Source organism: Pomacea canaliculata, linkage group LG6 (genome assembly GCF_003073045.1).
Source record: "Pomacea canaliculata isolate SZHN2017 linkage group LG6, ASM307304v1, whole genome shotgun sequence".
Classification (NCBI taxonomy): Eukaryota; Metazoa; Mollusca; class Gastropoda; order Architaenioglossa; family Ampullariidae; genus Pomacea; species Pomacea canaliculata.
The window spans coordinates 26,124,749-26,152,171 of NC_037595.1; the positions used below are offsets into that span (position 1 = coordinate 26,124,749).

The window sequence follows — 27,423 nt, forward strand, 5'->3', positions numbered from 1 at the left end:
GTGATAACTATTTTACTAGCAGTCTAGCGTCACGGACTCATCTTCTCACGTCGAATGCTCATCCTTTGTTTAGGAGAAACTTTTCAGATTATGTGCCTGTTCTGATATTCCAAGGAGGGGATCGTCAGTTCAGAGAGTCACGTCTGGAACCTGTCAGAGCTTCTGTCTTGTTATTTCTGTTATGCCTGCGTCCTCTCGCACAAAGCTGGATCATTTCAAGCCTTCCCGAACAAGTGTTTCTGTCTGGCATCAATCATCGGTCTATCACTTGCAGGCATTCGCTGGCCTGCACGATGCTTTCTTCCTTTTTTAATGGGTATGCCTGATTATCTGCTCCCATTGTCTATTGGCGTCTAGACTCCATGGGACCTCTTAATGTACTCTCAGTGCCTTGTTCTGCACCTTGTCCAAAGCTGAAGGCTGTGATGGCTGCTTCATACCAGTGTTGATCCGTTCAAGTGTGTCTTCCATACCTTGGCGTACACGTCTGCGATCTTTCTTCCGGCCCCAGTGTGCCGCCAGCTTCTCATGATGTGTTCACGCTTTCTTCTGGCTTTGCTTCTGCGTTGATGTTTTTCCAGTCAATCTTTCAAATGACTCCCAGTACTCTGCTTCTTCAGTTGTAGTGAGGTCCCAACTTTAGTCTGCCAGCTTGGCTTGTTCCGGAAAGATAAATTTTTTCTCTGTAACGGTGATGGTAAACGCACCATTTTATCGCCACGGCTGCCCACTTTGTAGCTGCAACTAGCAATTCCTGTAGGTTGCTGTTGTTGCATACTCTTCTGAGCACCATATGGACCAGGTCATCATGCATACAGGCTGCTACTCCCCTTGGAAGCTCTGGTACCAGGTCGTCGATGAAGAGTATGAACAAGGTCGGCGAGAGTACTCCCCCTTTGTACTCCGTGTCGTTAGCAGCACCTTACGGCCACAAGTTCGTCTACAAGCACCCTGCTCTTCGGTTGTGCAAGTAGACCTTGGATCCACCGACATGCTGCTCGCTGATGTTGCTTCCGGAGCTTGACCCAGGATCCATCCTTCCAGACCTTGTCGAAAGCCTTCTGCAATCAATGAAGACCGCTAGGTGACTTCTGGCTTTGGAAAGCATCCTCTATGACCTGCGCTAGGTCGTTGTCTGATCTTCGGTGCTTCTGTATCTTCTGAAGCCTTTGTTCTGGCATGATGATGCTTTCAGATTCCAGGTACCACTGCAGGCGCTGATTGATGATGCCTCTATGTTTTACAGAAACGCAAGCTTTTTTTTTATCAGGCTGGGGGAGGTATAGTAGCTCAGAATTCGTGACTGTTCTTCCTTTTTCAAACAGGATCATCCTGGCTTCTCCAGCACTGAGGGTACCTGGCCTTCTCTCCAGCTAAGGTTGAAATGTCCAGTAGTTTAGTGAGGGTGTGCTGCCTAAGGTGTTGTGAGCATCTCATTCGTTATGTTGTCTGGACCTGGAGATTTCCCTTCACCTTCAGCTGATATTGGATGGCATTCTTCAGTTCTTGGATGGTGATATATCTTGCAGCGCATCGACTCATGGACATTTACCATTGTTTTCCTTTCTTTCTCTTCTTTTCTGAATTCTTTTGCAGATGCGGTGGGATGGTGATGCTGCTCGCCTTTGCATATGCTTGCGCAAATGCATTGCTGCTGCCTTACTGTCAGTGTCTGTCCATCTTCTTCAAGGGTGATCTTCTGTCCCTGCTACCCTCATCATTTAGTGCCTTGGTCAGCCTCCACAGCTTGGTGGTGTCTCTCTCCATATCAGCCCTGCTGTCTTTTCTCTCCAGCTTCTCTCTTGCAACTCTTACTTTTTTCTTAGCATGGCATTTTTTCTTGCAGCTTTGATGTTTTTTCTTGATTGGGGTTGTTTCTGCTTCTTCCTCTGGCTTTTTCAGGTCATCGTGAGCTCTCTGAAGTTCTGCGTCCAGTAGGCGAGTGAGTCCTTTCGCACCCCTCGTGGGATAGTTTCTTTGAGCTGCCTTGATGATACTGCATTGAAATCTTTGCGACGTGTTGATGTTTAAGAGTCCTTCCACCTTGATGTCTTTCGTGAAAGCTCATTTGTTTCGTATTCTAAACAGCCCCCACTGTGCCTTTCTATGATTCCATCTGGCGTGCTGCGGGGGTTCAGGTGTCGTACTTCCTGTGATGGTAGGAGTACTGGGCGATGGTCACTTCCTCCCAGCTGGTCTAAGACTGTTCTGCTCAAATTCTTGTGGATTCGTCTGTGCAGAGAGCCAGATCAGTCTGGTTTGTTGTTGTGTGCCAGCGGCGCGAGTAGAAGGTTGATGGATCTGTGGGTCGTTGACAGGATTAGATGGTTCTCGTCTTGCCAAGTTTCGATATCTTCTCCTCGCTTGTCAAGGATGTTGTATCCCCAACTTGGACTGGCTGTTTAAAGTCTCCCGCGATGAGAACGCGCTGTCTGGAACCTGGATAGTGTCAAGGACAGCATCTTTCACTGGGCAGTAGTAGTTGATGACATGGAGGACGCTGTTGTGATGTGACCTTGACTTCTATTGTATTCTGCCTCGTCCATGTATCTTTTCGTTTCGCTTGCATTCATGTTGTTTCTGACTAAGGTCAAACACTCCACCTTTTCTTTCTCCCCATGACGATCACTCCTAAATGTCTGGTACCCTCTGATCCTTGAAGGGCTTTTCTTTTTGTAAATGGGTTTCCTGTATACAGCAGATGTTAATGCTGTTTGGTACAGGAACTGTTCCAGTTTCTATCTTCTTGTTGGCAACCCTTCTGCGTTCCAATGTATGATGTTGATTTGGGTTGTCCTTGGTTTTGCTGGTACTTCTGGCCAGTCGCTTTCCTTCCTCGTCCCCTGGCTCCACAGACGAGTTGAAGGGACCTCAGTAGCTGGAGGGTGGGCTCCTTTGAGGCACGGAGCCCTGGCACTGCACCTGCCTGGCGGATCTTCACAGGGCGAGCACCATTTCTATCAATACTGTCTTCAGGAAAGTGGCATAGGCAGTTTTGCGTGTGGTGTGGTTTCAGGGTGCGCCTTGCGGTTACCACCTCCGACTTCACACTATCATGGACCTGATCTCTTGTGCTGGTCTCTACCACCTTCGACCTGTCCGACTGTGGTGACCCTGCTAGGAGCTGATGCTAACCCTGTCGGCATATCTTCAAAGGGTCATCAGAGAGACACGCAAGCCCCCCGACCGCGGCAAGGTGGTGATCCAACAGGGGGAGAGTAACATGATAATGAATGTCTCTTAGGTCATTGTGTAGATGTAGCATAAAATAACATACATAAGGTGGCTCTTACTTGCAGGCAGTATTTAGCAGGCTTCTCACTCATGTTTATATTATTCGTTACATATAACAGATTTGTGGCTGGCTGTCCATAAATATACTCTCCACCTACAAACAGAATTTCAGAAAATTAACCTTGAAAAATATTTTAATCCATGGTTGATTCTTTTTTTCTGGGAGTGAGTGGCTGGTGGTGGTTTGTGGTAAGCTCTGAAATAGAGCAGTTTATTCAACAACAGTTTTAAAGTAGTCTGATGTGCTTTCTCTGCTTCATAATCTGTGCAGGTCTCCAAGGCTTGTACTTCTATCTGCCAGTGGGTGAGAGCCATGCACAAGTACCACTTTGTGGCCAGGGGTGTGGCACCTAAGCGTGCAGCACTGAAGCAGGCACAGGAAGACCTTGCCGAAACTCAGCGCATCCTAGATGCTGCCAAGAATAGACTGCAGGAAGTGGAGGAAGGCATTGCCACGCTGCAGGCCAAGTATGATGACTGCATGCGCAAAAAGGAAGAGTTGCAGACAAAGACCCAGGAGTGTGAAGCCAGGCTCGTCCGTGCAGACAAGGTGTTCATTTCTTGTAAAACAGTGTTTTCCTTCATTTAATTTCAGGTTCATAATTCTTTCTCTGTTGCATTCCAAATTGTAAACATCATACAAGTTGCATGAACCATAGAAAAGAAAGAAAAAAAAACAAAACAAGAATGAAAGACTCATTTGATTCTTTGTTATTTGCAGTTGATTGGTGGTTTGGCTGACGAGAAAGACAGGTGGATAGAGTCTGTGGATAAACTTGAAACAGATTATTGACAATATCATTGGTGATGTGCTGATATCATCTGCCAACATTGCCTATCTTGGCCCCTTCACAGTAAGCGCTTTTTCAGTGATTTCTGTCGGCTAACACTAGGGCAGAGTGTTCTTTACATTTTCAGGGAGGGAAATCAACACATTCCAAAAACATTGAATGTGTTGTTTATGCACTTTTCTATTATTTTTGTTGTTGTAAAATGTTGATTATTGATTATTTATCTGTCATTTGAAAAATTTAGGAATAGTTTTATGCTTCAGGGGAAGTATCGACAGACTATGACCCAAGAATGGGTCGGCCAACTTGATCAGTACAAAGTTCCCAAGACAGAAGATCCAAGTCTTGTTGGTGCCATGAGTGACCCTGTTAAAATCCGCAGCTGGCAAATTGCAGGGCTTCCCAAAGACAACCTGTCTGTTGAAAATGGTGTCATTGTGCAGTTTTCAAGGCGTTGGTCATTGTTTATTGATCCACAAGGACAGGCCAATAAGTGGATCAAAAACTTGGTAGGTCCAGACTAGAAACAAGAGCCTAAAAGGGCATTTTTTTTTTTTACAGTCTTTCTACATTGAAGCCAATGGACTTAGTGGTCTGTGATATCCTTCGGCAATTAGCATATATGTTGTCATAGAAGAATTGCATTTATATTTTTAATAGCATTGGATAGTCGTATTGTGTAAGAATGCCTTCTATGGTGATGATAAAGAATACACTAATATGATACAGGAACGAGATAATGGACTAGACATCATCAAGCTCTCAGATAAAGACTTCCTGCGCAGCTTGGAAAATGCTGTGCGTTTTGGCAAACCATGTCTTCTTGAGAACATCGGCACTGAGCTGGATCCAGCACTGGAACCCATCCTGCTTAGACAGGCAAGTAGTGACAAAAAGCAGATAAGACTGCAGGTATTCCAAAGCAGGTATACTTTCTAAATAATACTTTCTTTCAAATGGACAAATAATGCTGTCTAGAGAAGAATGCCAGTCTTCTAAGAGTGGAATGCTGTGGCACCCCAGAAAGTCTACAAATACTTTGAAGTAAAACTAGTCATCTTAAGTAGGTAAGATTAAAATGTATAGATGCACCTCATCAAGCATCAACTGAAACTGCAGAAGAGATTTTTGCCCATATAAGTGTATGGAAGTAACCATTCACAATCAGTTGTACTATTTATTAGCATTAAGAGGAATAGATTTCATAATCAAAGTATCAGATTTGGATATCATTAACGTTGTTCTAAATTTGATTTCCACAGACATACAAGCAGCAGGGCAGCTTGGTGATTAAGCTTGGTGATGCTGTGATTCCCTACCACAATGACTTCAAATTCTATATGACCACAAAGCTGCCCAACCCGCACTACACACCTGAGGTGTCCACCAAGGTCACTCTAGTCAACTTCACACTGTCACCCAGGTGAAATGACACAACTTTTGTCCGAGGATAGACAAAATATTTTGAGAATCGCTTTGTAGCCATTGGAAGGCAAAGTAGTTTAGTGGTTAGTGCACTTGACTGAGATCAGAAGCTTCCTGGTTTAAGAATTACTTCGATCTCTGGCTAGAAAATTCCCCCTGCCTACCCAGCAGCTGCTCTGTGGGCTGGGTAGGAGGTATAGTAAAGACAGCGGAAAGACAGAATAGGTTCTGCCTTCTGCCATGCCTTAGACACAGTGGACCACATACACTGTCCTTAAAGTCTCTAGACCATTTATCTTTACTTTCGTAGCTACACTTTTATGAATACGCCATTTTTTGAAGCAGTTTAGAAAATATATTATGGTTTCTTACACGAAAACTGACAGTGTATTACCACTTCAGACTTTATTGACACAGATCAGTCAGCTGACTTGCACAGACGACCAAGCCTGCAGGTGTTAAATGTTTTGCTTCCTACTATAGTGGCCTGGAGGACCAGCTGCTGGGTATCGTAGTAGCAGAGGAGAGACCAGACCTAGAGGAGGCTAAAAACCAGCTCATCGTCAGCAACGCCAAGATGAAACAGGAACTGAAAGAAATTGAGGACAGAATCCTGTTTCGTCTTAGCTCCTCTGAGGGCAGCCCTGTGGACGACATTGATCTGATCCAAACGCTGGAAGCCTCAAAAATCAAGTCGCTGGAAATCAAGGTATGATGTATTTCCGTGATTCTTTCCAGATTGTAATATCACCAGCTATCAATGGATATCATGAAACAACATTATTAAGCTAGTGGATGTAGAGGGAAGGGTTAGACAGGTCAAGGTCATCCTTTAATTTTATGTCGCTGGAAAGTGAAGTATTTAAACACCGCACTTTTCTCGGGTCCAGCTTTTGATTGGTTGTGGTACCTTTAAATATCCTCTTCACTGCAGTTCCTTCTTCCCAACCCCCTCAAGGAGTCAGCAGTCAGCTATAGAAAGTTTTCTGTGCACCCCTCTAGACTCACTGCTGTAACCACTCGGATGGGTAAGAGGAATACAGAAAAGGATTAGAGAATGAATTAGAAAAAGAGATAAGAGGGAAAGATACAAAAGATGTATATTCTATCAAAGATTACTTTGAAACAGAAGCTGTTTTATACGTAGATATGTTTCCTTTTCGCACGTGCACACCTCAGGCCAAGGTGCTTGTGGCGGAGCAGACGGAAAAGGACATCGATGTGACTCGCAGCCAGTACATCCCAGTCGCCGTCAACACGCAGATCCTGTTCTTCTGCGTGGCTGACATGGCCAACATCGACCCAATGTACCAGTACTCGCTGGAGTGGTTCATCGGCATCTTTCTCGGTAGCATCTCCAACGCCGAGCGTGCCGACAACATTCCTCAGCGAATCGTCAACATCAACAACTACTTCACCTTCAGCCTGTACAGCAATGTCTGCCGCTCCCTTTTCGAGAAGCACAAACTCCTCTTCGCCTTCCTCTTGTGTGTGAGAATCAACATGCACAAAGGGATCATTAACATGGTAAGTTTTTTTTTGATTTTAAGCTCATGGTTTCAGCACACTGTTTCTGATCGTTCTTCGTTTAAATAAAACTGGTTGATTGCTCACGCTCAAGATTTGTATTTTGATGAAAATCTCACAGGTCAGACCTTTTTTTATTTTGTTTGTTTGTTTTACATCCCTGGAACACGATCATTTTATGATGTGGCATCTTACAAATTACAGGATGAATGGCGCCATTTAGTGGCGGGAGGAACTCACAAACCCAAGGAACTAGACAATCCGGCCCCAGAATGGATTTCAGAAAGATCGTGGAATGAAATCCTAACCCTAGGAGCACTCGAAAAATATGCACCATTTGTGGACGATTTCAAAAACCATCTAAAAGGTTTTAAAGCAATTTTTGACGGCGCCGATCCACACAGGTATTAAGTGCTATAATTGTTTTTAATGTTTTCAATACCATCATACTGTGGTCTAGGTATCTTTTGGCTTGTTTAGGAAAATCCAGTTTTCATAAAATCATTAAAAGTATTTGCGGAATCTTAGAAGTAAAAGACTTTTGCAAATAAAATTTTTCTAACTTAAGTTTTTTCAACCGACATTACAGAGAAGATCTGCCAGGCCAATGGAACACAGCTCTGGACCAGTTCCAGAAGATGCTGGTGCTGAAAGGATTGCGTCTAGACAAGATCACGAATGCCAGGACTACGTCTCGGACAATCTAGGACAACGCTTCATTGAGCCTCAGGTAATCTGTTTATTATCCTTCATTTGTAGTGAAGTTTTTATGAGCATGTCACAAACCTGCTGAGATGTATTTTTTAAAATGTTTTTTTTTAATTAGTAAAAGTAATTGTTGCGGGTGAGGTGGTGACAGCTATCACTGCTGTTGTGTCAACAGTCTGAGGCGTGCGCGCATACGGGGACGTACTGTTACAAAGGAAGAGGGTGATAGTGTGTGGGTGTGTGGTGTGTTGATTGGTTTTCTTGACACAGTCTTCTTGGTGTTGTCAGTGCGTCCGGAGGGACGGCTATGCTTTGTAACCAGTCTTGACGGAACTTGTGTTGTCCAATGACCAGACAGTCCTGAACCGACTTGAAGTACCAGACTTGTTGTGTTTGTAACATTGAACTCTGTGAACTTGGGATTTACTTTTGGATTTATTTGGATTTTCTTGTGAATTTTCTTATGATTTACTTCTGGATTTACCTTTGGAGTTACCTTTGATTTAACTGTTTGAGGTTTACTTTTGGATTGGATATAACTACAAGACGAAGGAAACTTTGTTACTTTTTCACGTGATATATATACATGTTAGAAGTGAAAAGGTGGAGATTTGGATGAGAGAATTGAATACTTTTGAAATGGAAGAAACCATTTGGGTTGGAAAATTAGGAATCGTTTTGTATTGTGTTTATTTATTTTTTTGTTTCTCTATTATTTTGTTTAAATTATATCTATAATTTCTAAAGAAGTTTTGATTTTAAATTGTCTCGTCTGAAAGGCGCTGTAGAGTGCAGGTGACAGAGCACATGAAAATAACCGCCATTAATGATAGACTAAAACATTTCGGATTTAATTTGGGGCAATGCATTATTTAATCATGCTTTTAAATTTTTTTGGTCATTTGTTTGCCTTGCTTTGTCGTAGAAGATTTTGGGGGCAATAAAATGATGAAGTATAGGTACTTAATTCTTGTGAGTTCGTCTGCTTCATGAATATATTGTTTGTCATTTTGTGCATTGTAACAAAATTCATAGTAGGTAAAACTGACAGTTGAAACTGACATGTTCTTAATTTTTTATCCCAGACTTCAGATTTGACAGCTGTATTTAAGGATTCTTCTCCTACAACTCCACTTATTTTCGTCCTGTCCACGGGTACGGATCCTGCTGCTGATCTCTATAAATTTGCAGAAGAAATGAGGTTCTCTAAGAAACTGACTGCAATTTCCTTGGGACAGGGACAGGTAACTGTTTATCACAGTTTTTAACCTCTTTGTTCTTCATCTTACACTTGTTGCCGGTCTTGATTATTTTCACTGTACGTTCACATCAAGAGTTCCTGCTACAGATGTTATTGTCTACTGTTAGGAGCATTTAAACATTTATTACTTCATTTCAAGCTTGTTTTATCAGTTTATTTTAAGCACTTTTAATTACTTAATTTTAAAGAACGTCTTACCACTAAAGGTGAACTACTATGCTTTCATTTCAAGCACTTTTTGTAATTTCTTCAAGTACCTTTTACTCGCAGGGCCCCCTGGCAGAACAACTGATGCGGTCAGCTATGGAGAGAGGCAAGTGGGTGTTTTTCCAGAACTGTCATCTGGCCCCCAGCTGGATGCCGTCCCTCGAGCGGCTGGTGGAGCAGATTGACCCTGACAAGGTAACACTACATCTGTCATTTTTCTTTGATATAAATTACACATGTTAACTGTGCATAGACGTTAAGATCTGTTCTGCATTCATTTTTGCATGCCTTTCCTTACGTGGCGCAGGTTCACCGCGACTTCCGGTTGTGGCTGACGAGCATGCCCAGTGCCAAGTTTCCAGTCTTCATCCTGCAGAACGGTTCCAAGATGACGGTTGAGCCCCCGAAAGGCATCAAAGCTAATCTGCTTCGATCCTACATCGGCTTCAACGACGATTTCCTCTCATCTTGTGCCGAAAAGGTCAGCATCCTCGTCTGCTTCTTCATAGAAGGAAATACTTTTTTTTTTTTTTATAGGCCACATTAAAGAAATACATGGTCTTTCATGCAATTTCGGTGTTTGAAGAAACATTAGCCTTATTAGTATAGGTTTTAGTGGTTGATATTTTCTGCATGTCTTAATTTGCTGAGTTTTTACAATAAAGTTCGCTGTATCTCCAGAGTGCTCCCTTCAAGCACCTGTTGTTGTCACTGTGCTTATTCCATGGAGTGCTGATCGAGCGACGAAAGTTTGGTGCCCTGGGTTTCAACATTCCTTACGAGTTCACAGACGGCGACCTGCGTATTTGCATAAGTCAACTCAAAATGTTCCTGCTTGAATACGAAGACATTCCTTACAAGGTAGGTACTTGTGTCAAAATGAGTACCTAATGCTGCTGCTTGCATGCTTTGTCTGATTCGTACAGTAATTTTATTGCCTACTAACTTTCTCGTTAGGTCGCAGATCAAACAGCTGTTGTTTGGAATTATTTTTAAAAAAATTATTCTAGCGCGAACGTATATGAGGTTGTGTAAGTGGTTAATTCTTCAGGCTCGCAGCTGGTTTGCTAAAGACACATTCTTGTCCAGGTGCTGAAATACACTGCAGGCCACATCAACTACGGTGGTCGTGTGACCGACGACTGGGATCGGCGTTGCTTGATGAACATCCTGAGCGACTACTACAAGCCAGAAGTACTCAGTGAGGAGTACAACTACAGCCCAAGTGGCATCTATCACCAGATTCCTCCCTCACAGGACCATAACGTAAGCGCCAGTTTGCCGACATCAACATACATATCAGTGGCGTGCAATTCTTAAGCATTAAAGAGAAAACAAAGAAAGAGAAATCCTTATTAATATTTGCCTTATACACACATATTTATCAATTTTTCCATAAAAAAAACAAGAACAAAAAGGTTGAGTAGCTTAGTGGCCGTATGTAAGTGAATGAAAGTGGTCCACCGTTTTTACTTCACGGCATGCGGAATGCAGGCCCCTCTCTCTCATTCTGATATCGTTACCTTTTTGACAAATCGGGTACCTGTTTGTCGTGAACAGCTGCTACGTGTCTGGGTGGGGTTTCCTCCCACAGGCCTTGAACCAGCAACTTCTTGCTCCACAATGGAGCATTCTTTGGCCATTATCTTCACGAAATCCTGCCATTTCGGCCATTATCTTCACAAAAACCTGTCAATTCGGCCATTATCTTCACAAAAACCTGTCAATTCGGCCATTATCTTCACAAAAACCTGTCAATTCGGCCATTATCTTCCCAAAAACCTGTCAATTCGGCCATTATCTTCACAAAAGCCTGTCAATGCTGCCATTATCTTAATAAAACTCTGCCAGTTAGGCCATTATCTTTACATGAATCAATTATCGACGTGTAATGCTATGGCGCCTAAGGTGACTGCTTGATGAAGTAAGTTCTCCCACCCCTTTATGGATCAGAAGTGAAATAATCGTTTTTCTTCATTAGGAACAAGTTTGTAAATCGATGGAACGCTTTCTTAGTCACGGTAAAGAAGATTGAATATTTTATTTGCAAAAAAAATCCACGATAAGTAATGACTTTTTATTTTTCTCATTCGGTAAGTGCATGCTTTTTTATGCGGACATGCCAGCATCACGAAGCAAAGGAAAAGTTGAGGGAAGAGTGGATGCAACGGTGCGCCTTTATAAAAATTCATAACAGTTTTTTCTAAAGTGTTTGATGTGTCATCAGTTTGTGAATGTTCACAAAAATGTTGCTTTGCCTAAGGGAGGAGGGTGTGATTTTGTGCACAGGGCTATGTTGCCTATGTGAGAAGTTTGCCCATCAACGACACCCCCGAGATCTTCGGTCTGCATGACAACGCCAACATTACCTTCGCTCAGAACGAGACTCTAGAAATGCTGGGTGGTTTGCTGCAACTTCAGCCCAAAACAGCCAGCGGTAGCGGCAAGTCACGTGAGGAGGTGAGTCGCGTGTGAAGAATTGCTTGCGTGCAGCACGTGTGTCGGTGATTGCATGAGCGCACTTATATGTCTGACACGTTTTCGTAGATTTTTTTCTTTAAGAAAGGTGTTCTGGACGATGTTGAAGAGGAGAAAAAAGAAGAAATACAATGACAATGCTTTTTTATTTAGCAGTGGGGTAGGAGAAGCAGAATATACACTCACCCTGAAGAGGATGTTAAAATGCTAGACTACTGCACAAAGAATAGATAGGTTTGAAATAAAAAGAGAAGTGAATGGAGAAACTGTGTGTATATATATATAGTTACACATGTAGTAATTATTGACTCATATTAACGATTATTTCATGAAGTCGCGAAGAAGCTACCAAAGTGCTTCGTGGCATTGATTTCTTACACAAGCTTAATAACTTGTAAGTCCTGTTGCTAGGAGGGAAAGAGCAGGACGTTTCTCAAATGTCAACTGTATTTCATTCTTCAGGTAATGGAAGAGACAGCTCACTCTATCCTTGGCCAAGTACCCAAGCCAGTCTCTGTCAGTCATGTGATGGAGAAATACCCTGTTCTTTATGAACAGTCCATGAACACTGTTTTAGTGCAAGAAGTCATCAGGTGAGCCGGGTATTCGTCCCTAAATAGTGCCTTTATAAAATCTACACAATATCCTTTGGGTACGTTTGCATCCTTTATACCTGCATATTTGCAGAGCAACGAGTAGTCAGAGAATAATTGTTGTTAAATATTGATGATAATCATAAAAGTTGGGTTGGGAGTCACACACTATTGAAGCATGTCACACTTTAGCCTTCGTTGTATTGTGTTGCCGCGTTTTGTTTTTTGCTTGATTGCTGCCCCGGTTGTACACCGTGGATTACTTTTCCAGTACTGGCTTATTTTGCTTTCTTCAGGTACAACCGTTTGTTGGGAGTGATTCATCAGTCTATGCAGGATTTGCTGAAGGCACTGAAAGGCCTTGTAGTTATGTCACAGGAACTGGAGAATATGGCCACCAGCCTATATAACAACACTGTACCGGTTATGTGGTCTGGAAAAGTAAGAGACGCACTCTTTTGTTTGTTTTAGAAACCAGCCTTAACCCAAAAGAATTTTTTTGAAGGGAAGAAAGTTTGGGAAGAAAGGAAATAGCCATTGTCAAATGCTTGATCCAGTTAAATATAGAACCTTTTCTTGGTGTCTAGGCATATCCATCACTGAAACCCCTGGCGTCATGGGTCATAGACTTGATTCAGCGCGTGGCGTTTATCCAAGAGTGGATAGACACTGGAATCCCAAGCGTAAGTTTTCTTCTTCTTTAGCTGAATTATATCTTCGTCATTTTAAGTATTTTCATTGTTTTGTTCACTACTTGATAAATGTACACGCCGGAGTGTGTGTATGTTTTCGTGCGTACGTTAAGCATCTTGTGTTTACTTGCGTGAGTGTTTAGTGTCTAGCACAGTGGTTCTAAACCTTTTTTGAGGTACCGAACCCACAAGTTGCATCTGCACATTCACCGAACCCTCCTTTAGTGTCATCACGAATTGCGGGTGTGTCTTGACCTCCGTGGCGGAGGCTCTGCCGAACCCCTGAGACCGACTCACCGAACCCCTGAAATCTACTTTGTATCCAGTTTGATGTGTGCCGAGTTCTGTTTTGTGCGTTTTGTTAGTTTATATGTTTTAAAATATGGTTGTAAACTTTTCGCCAGGTCTTTTGGATTTCTGGATTCTTCTTTCCGCAAGCTTTTTTGACTGGCACACTCCAAAACTATGCTCGCAAGAAAGTCATCTCTATTGACACTATCAGCTTCGATTTTAAGGTCAGTAAAAATGACAATATTAATGGGAACTTGATGAAACAGAACAAACGTTTTTTGTTTTTGCCTTTTGTTAAAATGATCTGGCTCATGCCGTGTAACACAGTGCATCCGAATCCATAAATTCTAAGCTGATGCTGATTTCTAACGTTTTAGGTAGTGCAAGAGGCTTACCAGGAGCTGAAAGTAGCACCAGAAGATGGCTGCTACATCCGGGGCCTTTTTGCCGAAGGCGCTCGCTGGGATTTCGCCAACAACATGCTGACCGAGTCCCGTCCAAAGGAGCTGTTCACGGATATGCCGGTCCTATGGCTGATACCTGCTGCAAACCGAAAAGTCCCCGTGTCAGGAATCTACGAATGCCCTGTATACAAGACACTCACAAGAGCCGGTGAGATTTTCTTTATTGTTTACAGGCTACGTGCAAAATTAGTTTTAAACGAGTCGGAAGAAACGTGTTTTTCTGTATCCCGTAGCCGGAGTGATAATTTAGGTTCACTTCGCGTTCTAAGACTTGAACATCACAGTTTTCATCTGGAATTTGGGAAGGTATAAAGATATAATTTCATGCAATATGCTCGCGTCATTAGCACACGCACAGAGGCCTCCCACTGGCTGTGGCGTTCAGTGATTTCATTAGTTAAAAATGAGCTCAACCCACATCATGCGTTTGTGCTTATTTTCCCTTAGAAAAGCTCATTTAAAAACTACAGCGTTTTTGTTTTCACAAACTAATGATAGTCCTATGCTCTGTTAGTTATCCAGCACAGATGCACAAAGGAAAGATTACGTTTACTTGACGAATGAACAAGAAACGGGATTGTCCAGAGTTGATTTCATGTTTGTCTAACACATTTGCGTTTGATTGACACAGATATCGCAGACCACTTATGGTTTTGTTACAGGAACTCTGTCAACAACCGGTCACTCCACAAACTTTGTCTTCGCCGTCGAGATACCCAGCGACAAACCTCAGCAACACTGGATTCAGAGGGGCGTGGCGATGTTGTGCGCTCTTAACTACTGAGGCGTGGTGATAGGAATTACTTCTCTTTGGCTAAAAATAGATGCGGATGAGGAAATCGTTTGTCATCTTACTCACATTATTACTTAATGAGATTCCTAGACTGGACAGTAGTTGTGAGGGTAATAAAAAGATAAGACAGTTTACATGTATTTTTTTAAGACATTACTTTTTTTTATTCGTTTGTGGGCCTTTGGCCCAGGCTCGTCTGACATAGTTGTGTACCAGGAACTCTTTTTTTCAAGTTTCAACGGATGAAATGCTTCAGCCAAAGACATTGTGGCAGCAAATCAGTGAAGTGACGCCAAGCTTTTGGACAAATTGTGTATTCTCTTTAACTGTTTTGCACGATCAGCGTTCAATATCTGACTTTGAAGAAGCAGCCAAAGAATCTGCTGTGATCATTTTAAGATGTGGGAATATATCTCATATATTTACTGAAATTGTGGGGTTTGTTTGTAAATCTTACTTAACGGTACTCGGCTACTTGTTTCTAAGTACTTTATGATTTTTTTCTTTTTTCTGTTATGCTGTTTATACTGGAATGCAAAAATTTGTACGTTTTAAACGTGTATGATGTATAATTCATGGGACCCTTTAATTTTTGTGTCATAATTTTACAGATGTTTTTCTAGGAGCTTCTATTTATCAGGACATAATAACAAATTTCTTAAGGTTCTTTTTAATGTAGCCATGTTAGATATTTATCTTCCTGATCAGCAGAAGAATTTGCGTTTCACAAATAGCTTGTAAAAACAGATCGTCGTATGAATGGATTTTTGTTGTCATTTTTGTGATTGTTTCCATAAAATAGGAAGACTGCTGTGAATTTGACCGATTTGATCATCGTTGCCACACTAAATATTTATTTCAAAGTCCTATTTAATTATTTTTGTTTATAAATGATCATAGCTCAATATCGTTTTGTACACATTGATGTTCGTAATCATAAGAGTAGATTCAATTGACTTCGTTGTTCTATGTACACCTTTTGGAAATCTTTTTATGTATGCTATATACGAAAGTTTTATAGAAATATACATCTGCCAGCAGGCATTGTACAAAAGGGGACACACAATCTGTGCGTCTTATTTTTCCTTTATAATCATTCTACGTCGCTGTCATCTGACAGTCTGTCGCTCGTGGTGTTCTGCTTTTGGAGGAAGGACTTGGTTTATCGTATAAATCTCCCAGTTGATAAAAACTTGTTCGTTTGCAAGATATGCTGAAACAGGAAGGTTGATCGATTAACATACTCAGTGGCATTGTAAATAAATAAATTTAAAAAAAAGTTTCCAAAAAGGCAAACAAGAAAAATATTGAAAGATCAGTGTTGATGTTACTTGAAAAAAAATAAAGCAATCTTTTGAAATTTGGTGTGTGACATTTTCATAAGTGATTAAAACACGTAAAACATATGGAGTTTGGCCCTGGGAATTAGTTTAAAGCATTCAACAAGGCGCTGGTGTGACCTCTGGTCACTGAGCGGCTCGGTGGCACAGCATTAAAATAATCACTCGTCAACAGTAAACTAAAGATCGTTAGATGGCGGGGTCAGGTTTCATCTTGTGCTCAGATCTGCTGAATGTGGCAGTTGCTTACAGGGCTGGACGTCTGGGTGGGTGGCGGGTATCCTCGGTGTTTTCCCATTTGGATTGTTTCTATCAGCAGTGCGAAATAACTGCAAGGCGGCATTACATTCATATAAAATAAACCAGCCGTCCTCTCATTCCTTAACTGACAGATGAATCTGATGGTGAGTGGGGTCATCTCAGCACGTTACACTGGCTTTCAAAAGAGCTGACTTAATCATTTATTCTGCATTGATAATTTGGTCACGATTGAGGTTTTGCACTTCAACGGTGCAGCGATGAGATAGATGACTCAGTGACAGAGGTGCTCGGCCAGAAGATGAGATGAATGACAGTGACAAAGTTGTTCCGCCAGAAGCGTGCATGTGTCATACGTCATGTTTGCAGTGACGTCATTACTCAACAGTTTTTGGCGTCACTACAAGTCGGCCTCAGCTGTAACCTCTGCTAAAGCTGAACTTGTGCTGCAACTACAAGAACCAATAAACAGGTACGCTTTGCATAATATTTTATCTCTAGCACCCAGTCTTTCATCGATTTCCTGCAACTTTAGTAAACTCAGTGGTCTACTCAGCTAAGTAACAAACATTTCGCAATTCTTTCTAATATCTCTTACAACCCGCACCAAAGAGCACATCCTGCGGTAACGTTGGAAACAGTGTTGACCACTTCAATTTTTTTTTCTCCACAGTTTTCCCGGTACAGAGAAAAGGCTCCCTATAATGCATTTCCTACAACAGTCTTTTGCCTGTCCGGCATGTTCTGTCAGCTGAAATGATTTCTAATTCTCCTCAATCTATCAGCTGTCTCACTTGAAAAAGTTCTGCCCTACGCCATACTAGTCATGAAGGTCCGGTCAGGGTCAAGGCCGGTGTCAGTCTCGGCTTTCCTTTAGGGTGAGTTCCGGTCTGTAAGATACACGCGCGCCATCTTTTCGCAGACGTGAATGGATTGGAAACAAATGGAAAGGTGCCAACTGTTTGATTGTTGGATGCTATACAATAATGTGAGATGTTCAGACGTGGCAAGATTCCGAAAGCAGTTTGTGGTAAAATAAGTCAATGCAATCTGCTGTGGCGATGTTTTTATACGTTAAAATTTTCGATAAACTCAAATGCGTTTTCTATAAACAAGCAGAATACATTTAACAGTTAATGCTACTGTTGATTTTGCAATCAATCTTCTTTAAGTAGATTCTGATGAAATAAAAGCTTAATTATTCATTTCTAAATTTTTTCGACTTTAGGAAGAAACGCTATTTAGAATTTGGAAACAAGCGAGAACCCCGATTTTTTTTCTCTCCTCTCTGGTTCTATGTCTTTCACTCCCCCTCTTAGTCTGTCATTCCCACTTTAAGGTATTTCTCATCTTATTACAATACTTTCAGAGAGTGTTTCTTATGCCCAATGGCAGCTTGCTTTCTTTCTCAGAAAAAGCTGTCGGCTGGCTTTGCTCAGTCTTTACATGCGTTCTCCCTTCATTGTCCATTCGTGTGATATTTTGTTTACACGCGCTTTCTGAAGTGCGTGCGGTAATAATGCAGCATATTGAGGTTGTCGATGAACTTGATCATTACAACAAAGCAACTGAAAGACTACACTTAACTAACCCCTTAATATTTATTTTTCAAGATTAACGATCGAATCGTTTCTATAAAAACGGTTTGAAATAATTTTGTATAGATGCATGTGATGGTGTGGCTCTATAATATATGAATAGTTAAATTAATTCCTTTCTATAAAAAGAGGTTATTCGTTTGCATTGCGAAAATAGACAATTCTTAAAAAAGGAAATAGTAATTGGCTTAAATAAGGAAAAACAGCAATTCGTTGTCCGAATAAATGCAGATATAAAAGACGGAACCATGCCCAAACATTCTAGTAGGCCGTTCTTCCCAAAGTCTACACAAAGTGTCATTAAGGAGAGCCCTCGGGGTGACAGATACCCCGAGTATCCGCTCGATGGCCTTTACTCCAACATTGCGACCAACAGTGCCAGCAGAGAGATCAACGTCCGGGTAAGAGATGGGAAAATGTGAGCTCTAACGTATTCACAGGTGTGTTTTTAGAACCTGTAAACGTGTGTGTCTGTGTTAGGGTAAACAACAACAACAATCATCATCATCATCATCATCATCATCATCATCATCAAATATTAAATCATTCGAGATTGACAGCTGAAGAATTTGTTCCTGTCATTTATATAAACTTTCTCCTTATGATGTACGGTCAAATCGTATATCACATCATGTACTCTCACGTAGTGGTAAATGTTTATGCTGTTCCGAAAAAGGATGTCCAGGCGGGCGCCTCGAAGTTGCAGGAAGTCAACTGGAGAGTGGCTACCGAAAAACACACACCTGAAGGTTGCGTTCTTTTCTGTATTTTCTTCTTCTCTTCAGTGTTTTACTGTTTGCTTGCATCCGTTGGTACAAGATTTGGTAGTGCAATCAGAAACACCATGAACTGTAAGGACGATGGTGATAATGATTGTGATTAGTAATCTAAAAGGTGTATACATATCAGTGTATTCAAATCTTTACCACACATGTCCTTATTTTAAAAAGGGGGAGATATTCAACACTCAAGCATGTAATGTGATATGAAGGTTTCAAAGCTGGATCACTTTGGATTAAAGTGTATTCCTGCAGGTTTTTAATAAGGCATGAGTAATTGCAGTTGTGTGGCTGAATTCATCTGAATGCACGAGGACACAAAATGTAGAAACAATGGGATAAATGTTGTTCATGATATAGATTCCATGTTGTATAGCATCCTACATGAGTCATTCTATTTCATTTCTCGAATATCCGAGTAACTTACATCCTGCACTTGTACTCTTGTGAATTTAGCTTATGGCTTCAAGACAGAAAAGAAACGACAGAAGAAATCAGTAGACAGAAGCCACAGGTCGTGCTCCCACCCACCTCTGTGAGTTTTCATGGCCGGTACCCTGTAATTTTATCTTTCATATTTTTTAAAGCGATTTTTAAAATTTATGGATAACTGTTTAAACAGACATCAAATTCCAGGTTGTCTGTGACACGGAGCTCACAGACCCCTTCAAAGTCTGTACTGTGATGAAGCAGGGCTGCATTCTATCGCCGTTCCTCTTCATCCTGGCCATGGACTGGAGCATGAAGACTTCCACCGATAGTGAGAGAAGAGGGATCAGATGGACCACGACAATGACAGCAAAAACAACGCTGGAAGACTTGGACTTTGCTGATGACATTGCCTGCTGTCACACCGCCACCAAGACATGCAGGAAAAATCAAATGCCTTCTTAGAAACAGCTGGAAACCTTGGCTTGAAGGTCAGCACAAAGAAAACGAAAAGTATGAGAGTGAACGCCAGAGTCCAAGGCAGCATCAAACTAAATGGAGAAGAGATTGAAGAAGTTGACAGTTTCACCTATCTTGGGTCCAAAATGTCAAAAACCGGGGATGCGGAGGTGGGAATCCGAGCCCGACTGGCGAAAGCCAGCCAGGCCTTCGCCTCACTCAGGAGTACATGGAAGGCAAAAAACATCAGCCAGAAGATCAAGCTGAGAATCTTCAAGTCAAATGTGATCAGCACCCTCCTTTACGGATCAGAATCATGGAAGATGACCAAAATCATCAGTAACAGATTTGACATCTTCCCAAAACAGATGCCTCAGGCGAATACTTAACATCTTCTGGCCAAATACCATCACCAACGAAGAACTCCACCGAAAAACTGAAACCGAGTTCATCACCACGCAGGTTCAACGAAGGCGTTGGCGATGGATTGGACATGTGCTCACCAGCAGAAAGCAGACCTCTCCAGAGTCGCCCTGCGATGGACTCCAGACGGCCGAAGAAAACGAGGCCGCCCAAAGGAAACTTGGAGAAGAAGAGTGGAAAGGGAGATGAAGGGAAAGGGCTGGACATGGGGTCACTTGGAGAGGGTTTTAGCCCATCGACGTCGGTGGCGGACTCTGGTTGAGGCCTTATGTGCAACCGGATGCACAAAGAGGAATAGATAGTTTAAACAGACAGGATGTATAGCTTTTGTTCCCTATAATTAATTTAAACTTGAAGAAGCTTTATTTTTAATTTCAGTAAGATCCAAGGTCAAGTATTAGAAGGGTTAAAGTCACAGGGGAGACCCTGTCTGCCTGCCTGCTTGTTTGTGTGTCTGCATTTTTATTTTTGTTTAATAGAAATCCCATCTTACACCAGTGTCCTTTGCTTGAAAGCGTAACGGTTTAAGTGAATAAAATTGAAACTTTCTTTTTTAGGACTTTCCTTCAAAGTCATACTTACCGAAAGCTCAGTTATCCTTGAAGGTGAAACCAAACGAGCAGCCACGCATCCTTGCAATAGAAAGGTGAGCGGTGTTTGTCTTGCACAGAAATGGTTTAAAAACCAGTCAGCATATAAGTCTGTTATCGATTCTGTTAGATATTCCATCATTTATTTCTTGAACACCAGTATCACTTAAAAATCCCATTGAATGGTTCGCACTTTTAAAAAAAAAAAGTATTTGTAGACAACAGCAAAGTACATCTGCTCCGTAAATTTTGGCGCCATACATACAGCCACTTATGGAACAACCACTTGCAAAGCAAGCGGTCTGCACATGCACAGCCCAGGTATATGGGTCTATTTACCTGTTATCTATTAAATCTGTGTGTGTGTGTGTGACAGATTGAGGCGAGAGTACCTGCAGCTCAACGTCTCGGATATATTGGAGAAGGACTACAATATCTTGACTGAGAAGCTGATGCCTATTCACCCCGTTTTTCATACCCCCGTCGCGCTGGAGTTAGACCCTACAAAGATGGCTTCTTTCCAGCACTACCTGCCACTCGATATTTTTGACGACCATTTCTTAGACTGCCGAACGCCGGAAGAATGGCTGGATCTGGGGCTGGAAGATGGGATACGCAAGCCTGTGCCTGCAAGAGCACTCATTGCCTCTTCAAACGAAGACTTTGGAAGTAATCAAGGAACACTTGTGTCTTTAGTTCTCTTCCTTCCCCCAACTACCTCCTCTCTTCTCCAGATTTTTCCCCGAATGAGACCACAATTTTACACGAATCCCAGGGTCTGGAGATCGATGTTCCCTATTATAGTCACACGATAGTGGAGACGTGTATCGAAATAATATTCACGCATTCTTTCGTGACCATGTTACGAACCAGATGTGCATCTTTATCCTTATGGTATCTTGTCTCCATTCTTTACCTTCTTTACCTTCAACCCTAGCAAGCCGTCTGTATCCGCCGTTGTGGAACGTAAGCAAGAAGCCGACGTTTAGATCATCAGTCAGGTCTATAGGTCTGAGCCTGCTCCCAATTCTAGGACGGCTCAATGTTTCCAGTCTACCGCTAATCTTTGGGATAATGTTACCTTTGCTTTACAGTTATGGCCCCTGAAAGTTTATCTGAGGGACAATTTGAACAGTAGTTGTATAGTTTTTCTTGCTTCCCTTATAGTCTCAAATGATAATGAAAAGCATCAATCAACACAATTTTAGTTTTTCGAAGTTCTGCTTTAGCTTGTATGTCTTTATAATAATTGTCTTTTGATGGAACTGGTCAATTTGTTTTAGAAAAGCCGACAGAATCGCGTGTGAAGTACATGTGGTGTGATGTCGGGGTTCTTGATTACAATCCGGAGACCATGCTGTACCTCGTGCATCGTGTTGATCAGTTTGGACGGGTCGTTGACGAGCATGGCAATTCTGTTGTGGACGACGGAGTTATAAAACGAGGTTAGTTACTTTCTTCACATCCAGCCACATTCTAAGAGTGCCCTCACACTTTTATACTTTCAGTTATATGTATTAAAGCAAATCTCCAGACCTAAGGAACAAAATTATTTTACCTTTTTTAGCATAGTTCCAATAAAAGTGTGTTTAAACATTATTTTAGTTATTTTATTTTTTTTACACCGATCTTTGTTGGTTGTCATCGAGTTTGGCCTGGCGCCATTTTGTGTGTGTGTGGGTGAGAGAGAGAGAGAGGGGGGGGGAGGGGAAGAAAAGATATAGCAGAGTGAAAAATGTGGTTTTTGTATCTAAAATTTTGGCCGCTGGTTGTAATAAAGTTGCTAATTTTGGGACAGGAAATATCCCTCTCTTGCCCTGTCAGACGTGGGTGCCCCGTATCCAGTTGCACTTTAGGGCCGAAGACCCGCGGGCATTCGCTCGGCGGGTGGCGAATGCCTACATGGCACGTTTGGACTGCGAGACAGAACTGCGCTACCACTTGTGCATCGACTGCATGCCCATGGACGATGTGGTCGAACTGGAGCGCTCGTCCTTCGAGCGCATGAAGAACTTCGTCTTGACCACACCTCGCATCATCCAAAAAAAGGGATTGTAAGAAATTTAGAAAACTAGTGGAGATACAATTTTTTCTAATTACTGAGTGAAGTTCAGTACCAGAGTGTGGGTGAATACCTCACCTGTTTTCGAGATACATGCCCACAAAATATCATCATATTTAGAAATAGTACAAAATAGTGTATCCTGGTACAGTCCGGTTGACCTCTTTCTGTGTACTTTGAAACTCAGCAACATGTGAAAAGGTGGTGATCACACCAATTATTGGTTGTGCACCCTATTAATTTTCTTTAACCATATGAGCAACTATTTTTACTCACGGTAAATGGAGACATTTTTTGCTCTGTTTGCCAGTGCCACGAAACAAAATCTTGTGTCTGCTACATCAAGGTAGAGAGTGTAGAGTTTAACATGTTTTGAGACACTTAGCGACGCTGGAATTCGAGAGTAACGGAAGTCCAGAATAGCATGTTAAATTACTAATAATTAATGGGCTGGTGTAAATTCTAATTTCCGACGTCATTGAAGGAAGCCCATACTAATGAAGTTTTGCCAGGAGAAGGTGCTTACTTCTGTGTGAGGTGACGGAAATGAAATCTTTCGAAAAAGCTTTTATCTACTGCGATGTTAAAAAGCTTGTATCTCATGAAAAGAACAGTACTGTTTGCTAAAAGTTTAGGACTAATTATCTTTTGATGAACTAAGCTCATTAAAAGAACAGCTTTGCACATGGGTGTGCCTTTACGAAGGTAAACAAGTGAATGTCTATTGTCATTCACAGTCCAATCAACTTTGCTGACGCAAAAAGAAATCTTTTGGTACAGTCTCAATTCGGAAAATATCCAGGAGTAGTGCCTGATTTGTCTTTGCCTAATGTAATCTACTTTTTATTGGTTTTGACATGAAATTTCAGAAAAATAGCCTGGTTTGTCTTCGGATAAACGTATTTATGCGTGAAAAGTGAGTTTGCTTTAGGTAACGGGAATATAACATCTAATGCGGCTGTTTAATCTTTGTGTGTTGAGTTTTGAAACGTGAAACGAAGAACTTAAATTGATAATGATGATGATGATGATGATGATGATGATGACGACGACGACCACGATGATGACAACAATGATGATGGTGGTGGTGGTGGTGGTGGTGTTACGTTGATAGTTTAAAACAATTTAGACCCGTCTAGTTCACATCCATGAAAATGGGGATCAGCGTGATCCGATAGTCTAAACATACAACTTTAATCGGGAATAGTGCATGGGACACGCCTTTATGGACATACTGCTAAAAAAGTACAAGTGCGGGGACTGGGTGGTTTGCAGGACGGAGAAGTTCCTCATTTGTCTGGAGAACGAGGTGAGAATTGACTTCATGCGTGCCATGAACCGCATCGACTTTGACCGCACGGTGACTGCTTACCCCGAACACTTTGGTTACGTCACCCTGCCCGTACGGCCCGAAATACCCGTTCCCTATTCAAGTAGGTAGTGGAGTGCCCAGAAGGATACTGTTCGTTTTTTATGCAGGTGTACCCCACCTTGAAATGAAAAGGCAAGCGAAATAGCAAGAAGAACTTGAATGATGGATACTGACGTTCTGAATCAGATCTGAGCAAAGGCCGGCCCGCCTCCTGTCTCTGACCGGCCCGCCCGCTGGCCCGCCCGCCAGCATATATACTTTTTATACAGTATTGGGTAAAACTGAGTTAACTATATTAGTCCGGCCCTCTAAAACCATCCCAATTTCTCATGCGGCCCCTTGGGAAAATTAATTGCCCACCCCTGTTCTGAATCACTTCAGCTCAAAATTTTGGGTTGCGAAACAATCGTCTACTTACAATCACGTCTAGAAATTCTCGGGCGGTTCACCGAGGTCACCATATTGAGGAAGAGCTTAGCGTAGTTAACTGGAATAGCGGAGCGGACAATCGATCTCGTGACAGAGTTGCCTTTCTTCTCAAATGGTACCTTCTACGTCTTTCGAGAAAGAGAAAAAAATGTGGCGACCTCCTAGAACCGGCGCACAACTGCTTTTAGACATGAGTTTGAGTATCCGGTTGTATGAAACCAGCAATTATTAAGATGATTCGGAAGGTCAGTAACTAGAACTTGCCATTTCGCTTGACTTTTGATTTAATTTGGCTGTTTGATTGTGTACTTGGCTAGTTATGGTGATGGCAGAAGAACTAGATGTTTATTTTTACAGTATTTTGCTATACCATCTAAGGAGGGCTCAATACGCTTTCAAGATTCGAACCGATGACCTATTTAATGAAAGACCCTCCAGCTATCGCGCTATCATATTTGCAGTATGCTTGCTTTTTTTGTTTAGGAAACGTCGTCTTTGTTTGCTAGTTTGCGTGCATGATTGGCTGCTATCTAGATGCCTTGATAGTAACTGTTGGTTAACACCTAAGACAATGCCTAACATTCTGGCAGTGCTCCTGCCAGTTAGCTCCCTGTTGACACGATCTCTCTCTCCGTCCTATCGTTCGCACAGCGCGCCACCCGGATGTGCCAATGTACCCGTTTAAGATTCAGCGAGAGAAGCTGATCTTTTACTACACCATGGTGCCGCATGCGCGCTGCGTCAAGGCCATGTCTGCCGTACGAGCGGAGTGCAACAAGGTCAGCTGGGGCATGCAGCTCTTCTCCCTGCCTCAGCCAAAGCCCCAACGGTTGGAAGACTTTGATCTAAGCCAGACTCAGGTGCAACATCAGGTAGACACGAACTTCGTTCGGAAAGTGTATTCTCGCTGCCGCCGTGTATGATACAAACGAGGGAGCAGGAGATGTGACGCCATCTATCTTGAAATGTTTTGACAGGAATGACCCCAACATAAGTTACCTTCAAATATTACATAATTTAGAATGAATGGCTGTTACTTCCGCAGTCTACTCTTGCGACTTCAACTCGTCTGAGTTAAGCACGGCGACGGTGGGAATCAGTTTCCTGGTGCACATCTTTCTTTCAGGTTGTTTTATTTGTTTGTTTTGTTTCTTAAACACCTTCTCCCTTTCCCCTTTTTTCTATCGACGCCAAAAGCTATCGTCATTTTAAGTTCGGCAACCACTTCAACTTTTCTCTTGTAATGACCTCCGTGGTCGCTCGAACGTATAGTAATGTAGGAGCATAGGGCCGCAACAACATCTCTCTAACGGACCCGGTTTTTGGCAGCCTTGCCCCCTCATGTTATTTCGGCATCCTTTACCTCACTATACTGATCTTTTCCAAGTTTGCTTTGGCCTCTCAACTGTCCTCTTCCCCTGCAGATCCAGTCAAATGCCTACCTGGCAATGATGTCAGCTTGTTTACGCAGGGTGTGCATTTCCGTTGGTGCGGCTTTTGATGTCATCGTCCGCTTCATCATCCTTGTTGACGATGCTCCCCAGATATGTGAAGCGGTCTGTTTCCAAGATGCTCTTTCACTGAAGTTGGATTTAGAGTTCCTGCTTGTTTTTGATTCTCATCACTCCAGTCTTCCCTCTGCTGAATTTTAGGCCAGTCTTCTCCGCTTCCTCATATACCCTACTCGGCCTGACATACCTCTTCACTTGGCGATTGGTTTTCCAGTATTCAGTTTTGAGATCTTTCTCTTGCTGGTCTTGACACTGGTTTATCTTCTGTTTCAGTCTTTTTTTTTTAATTCAATCTTTGCCCAGGTATCTGGTCATCTTTTCCTTGTGTTTTCTTGCCCTCTTCCATTCCATCTGGTTTCGCATAATCCCAGAACTCTGGCGTATTTTCTCACTTTAAAGTATGATTTCGACGTATTATTTTGTTTTCTTGACCTTTTCCAGGTAAGTGCATACCTGAAGGACAACTGGTTGAGAACTGTAATTACTGCCATTCGTACTAATCTGATGGATCTGGGTAAAGGATGGTACAACATTCACGAGACCAAGTACTATATCTATACTTTATCTCCATTGAAACGTTATATGGAGACCGTCAAGTTCATGATGCAGGTTAGATTCTACGGGTAGCACAGTTCACTATTTATGCTTTTGATTTTGTGCTTTGCTGTTTACAAATTTCTTGTTTTAGGTTTTCAAAAAATGATAATGACGTGCGTTATTTTTTTTACTGTAATTTTTTTGTTTTTAAAGACGAGAGTTGTGTTGGGAGGCGTTGTGCAGCTTGAGTTTCGTTTCATAAAGGGTGACTTTCAGAAGTCAGGGCTTCTGCTAAGGCTAAATTCTTTGGGGTCCCAGGGACCCCTTCTTCAGATTTTTAAGGGGTCCCTGTTCTTTGCCCAAATTTGAAGGGGACCCAATTGACGAAAATTGAAGGGGTCCTCCGAACTATTAATGCTTACTGTACGCAATTTTTTGCGTAAGCAGAAGCCCTGGAAGTATAATAAAGACTAAGAAGTCTTCTTCGATTTCCTATTGCGGTGTGTGTTGAGACCAAAAAGTTCAGCAACCACATTCCTGTCGTCCCATTCCCAGCCGGGTAAAAAACGAAATAAAATGTCACGTGGTTGCGTCTGTTGACAGGATTCGCTCAGGTACTTGGTGCTGGACTCCCTAACCTTGTTCACCCAGGTCATCGTGGACGCCTGCGAAAGTGTCATGGAATTGGACGAGAATTTTACATGGGGAAATGATCTCAAAAAGTCTCCTTTCAAGTAAACGCAATGCGAGCATTATGGGTTCTTTCTGTGATTTGGTTTTGTAGGATCATCTTGGTCTTTGTTTTGTTCTCGTATTTTTCTTCTTTTTTTTTCATCGTTCTGTTTTGCTTTTCAATCTCTCCTTCCTTATTCTTTTCTTCATTAATCTTTCTCCATTTGTTCTTTGTCCTTTCTTCTCTATCGTTTCATATTTCTTTCTTCTTTTCTTTTGTATTTACCTTCCTTTCTCTTCTTTCTTGTTCTTTGTCTCCTTTGTCGACTGTCGCAGCGATTTAGTTAGTACAGAAAACCCTCGCTTGTATAGGCTATCTGAGAGATAAGGCCATGGATTTCACATTCAGAGGATTGGTGTCTCTTGGCATAATTAACCTT

General features: G+C 42.0%; 2 protein-coding genes across 2 annotated transcripts in view; both read left to right on the forward strand.

Annotated features, from left to right (window-relative positions):
* The window catches only part of LOC112565924 (dynein heavy chain 1, axonemal-like), a 60,326-nt gene extending 44,460 nt beyond the window's left edge, over window positions 1–15,866 (forward strand). The window contains 23 exon segments of the mRNA XM_025241821.1: window positions 3,566–3,844; window positions 4,016–4,078; window positions 4,080–4,148; window positions 4,349–4,594; window positions 4,815–4,964; window positions 5,348–5,508; window positions 5,994–6,219; window positions 6,690–7,037; window positions 7,242–7,441; window positions 7,627–7,715; window positions 7,718–7,767; window positions 8,831–8,989; window positions 9,277–9,408; window positions 9,521–9,694; window positions 9,895–10,074; window positions 10,303–10,479; window positions 11,503–11,673; window positions 12,154–12,284; window positions 12,581–12,725; window positions 12,872–12,967; window positions 13,381–13,491; window positions 13,645–13,879; window positions 14,394–15,866. Coding sequence (XP_025097606.1) covers window positions 3,566–3,844; window positions 4,016–4,078; window positions 4,080–4,148; window positions 4,349–4,594; window positions 4,815–4,964; window positions 5,348–5,508; window positions 5,994–6,219; window positions 6,690–7,037; window positions 7,242–7,441; window positions 7,627–7,715; window positions 7,718–7,767; window positions 8,831–8,989; window positions 9,277–9,408; window positions 9,521–9,694; window positions 9,895–10,074; window positions 10,303–10,479; window positions 11,503–11,673; window positions 12,154–12,284; window positions 12,581–12,725; window positions 12,872–12,967; window positions 13,381–13,491; window positions 13,645–13,879; window positions 14,394–14,515 — 3,714 coding nt within the window. The 3' untranslated portion in view covers window positions 14,516–15,866.
* A 617-nt stretch (window positions 15,867–16,483) lies between these two features.
* LOC112565916 (dynein heavy chain 1, axonemal-like) overlaps window positions 16,484–27,423 on the forward strand; it is a 60,863-nt gene continuing 49,923 nt past the window's right edge. The window contains exons 1-12 of the mRNA XM_025241799.1: window positions 16,484–16,594; window positions 17,952–18,121; window positions 18,397–18,469; window positions 18,956–19,034; window positions 20,368–20,456; window positions 20,777–21,069; window positions 21,684–21,845; window positions 22,199–22,454; window positions 23,738–23,895; window positions 24,915–25,135; window positions 26,216–26,383; window positions 26,915–27,045. Of these exons, the coding sequence (XP_025097584.1) occupies window positions 20,853–21,069; window positions 21,684–21,845; window positions 22,199–22,454; window positions 23,738–23,895; window positions 24,915–25,135; window positions 26,216–26,383; window positions 26,915–27,045 (1,313 nt within the window). The 5' untranslated portion in view covers window positions 16,484–16,594; window positions 17,952–18,121; window positions 18,397–18,469; ... (1 more) ...; window positions 20,368–20,456; window positions 20,777–20,852. The remainder of the gene's footprint in view (window positions 16,595–17,951; window positions 18,122–18,396; window positions 18,470–18,955; window positions 19,035–20,367; window positions 20,457–20,776; window positions 21,070–21,683; window positions 21,846–22,198; window positions 22,455–23,737; window positions 23,896–24,914; window positions 25,136–26,215; window positions 26,384–26,914; window positions 27,046–27,423) is intronic.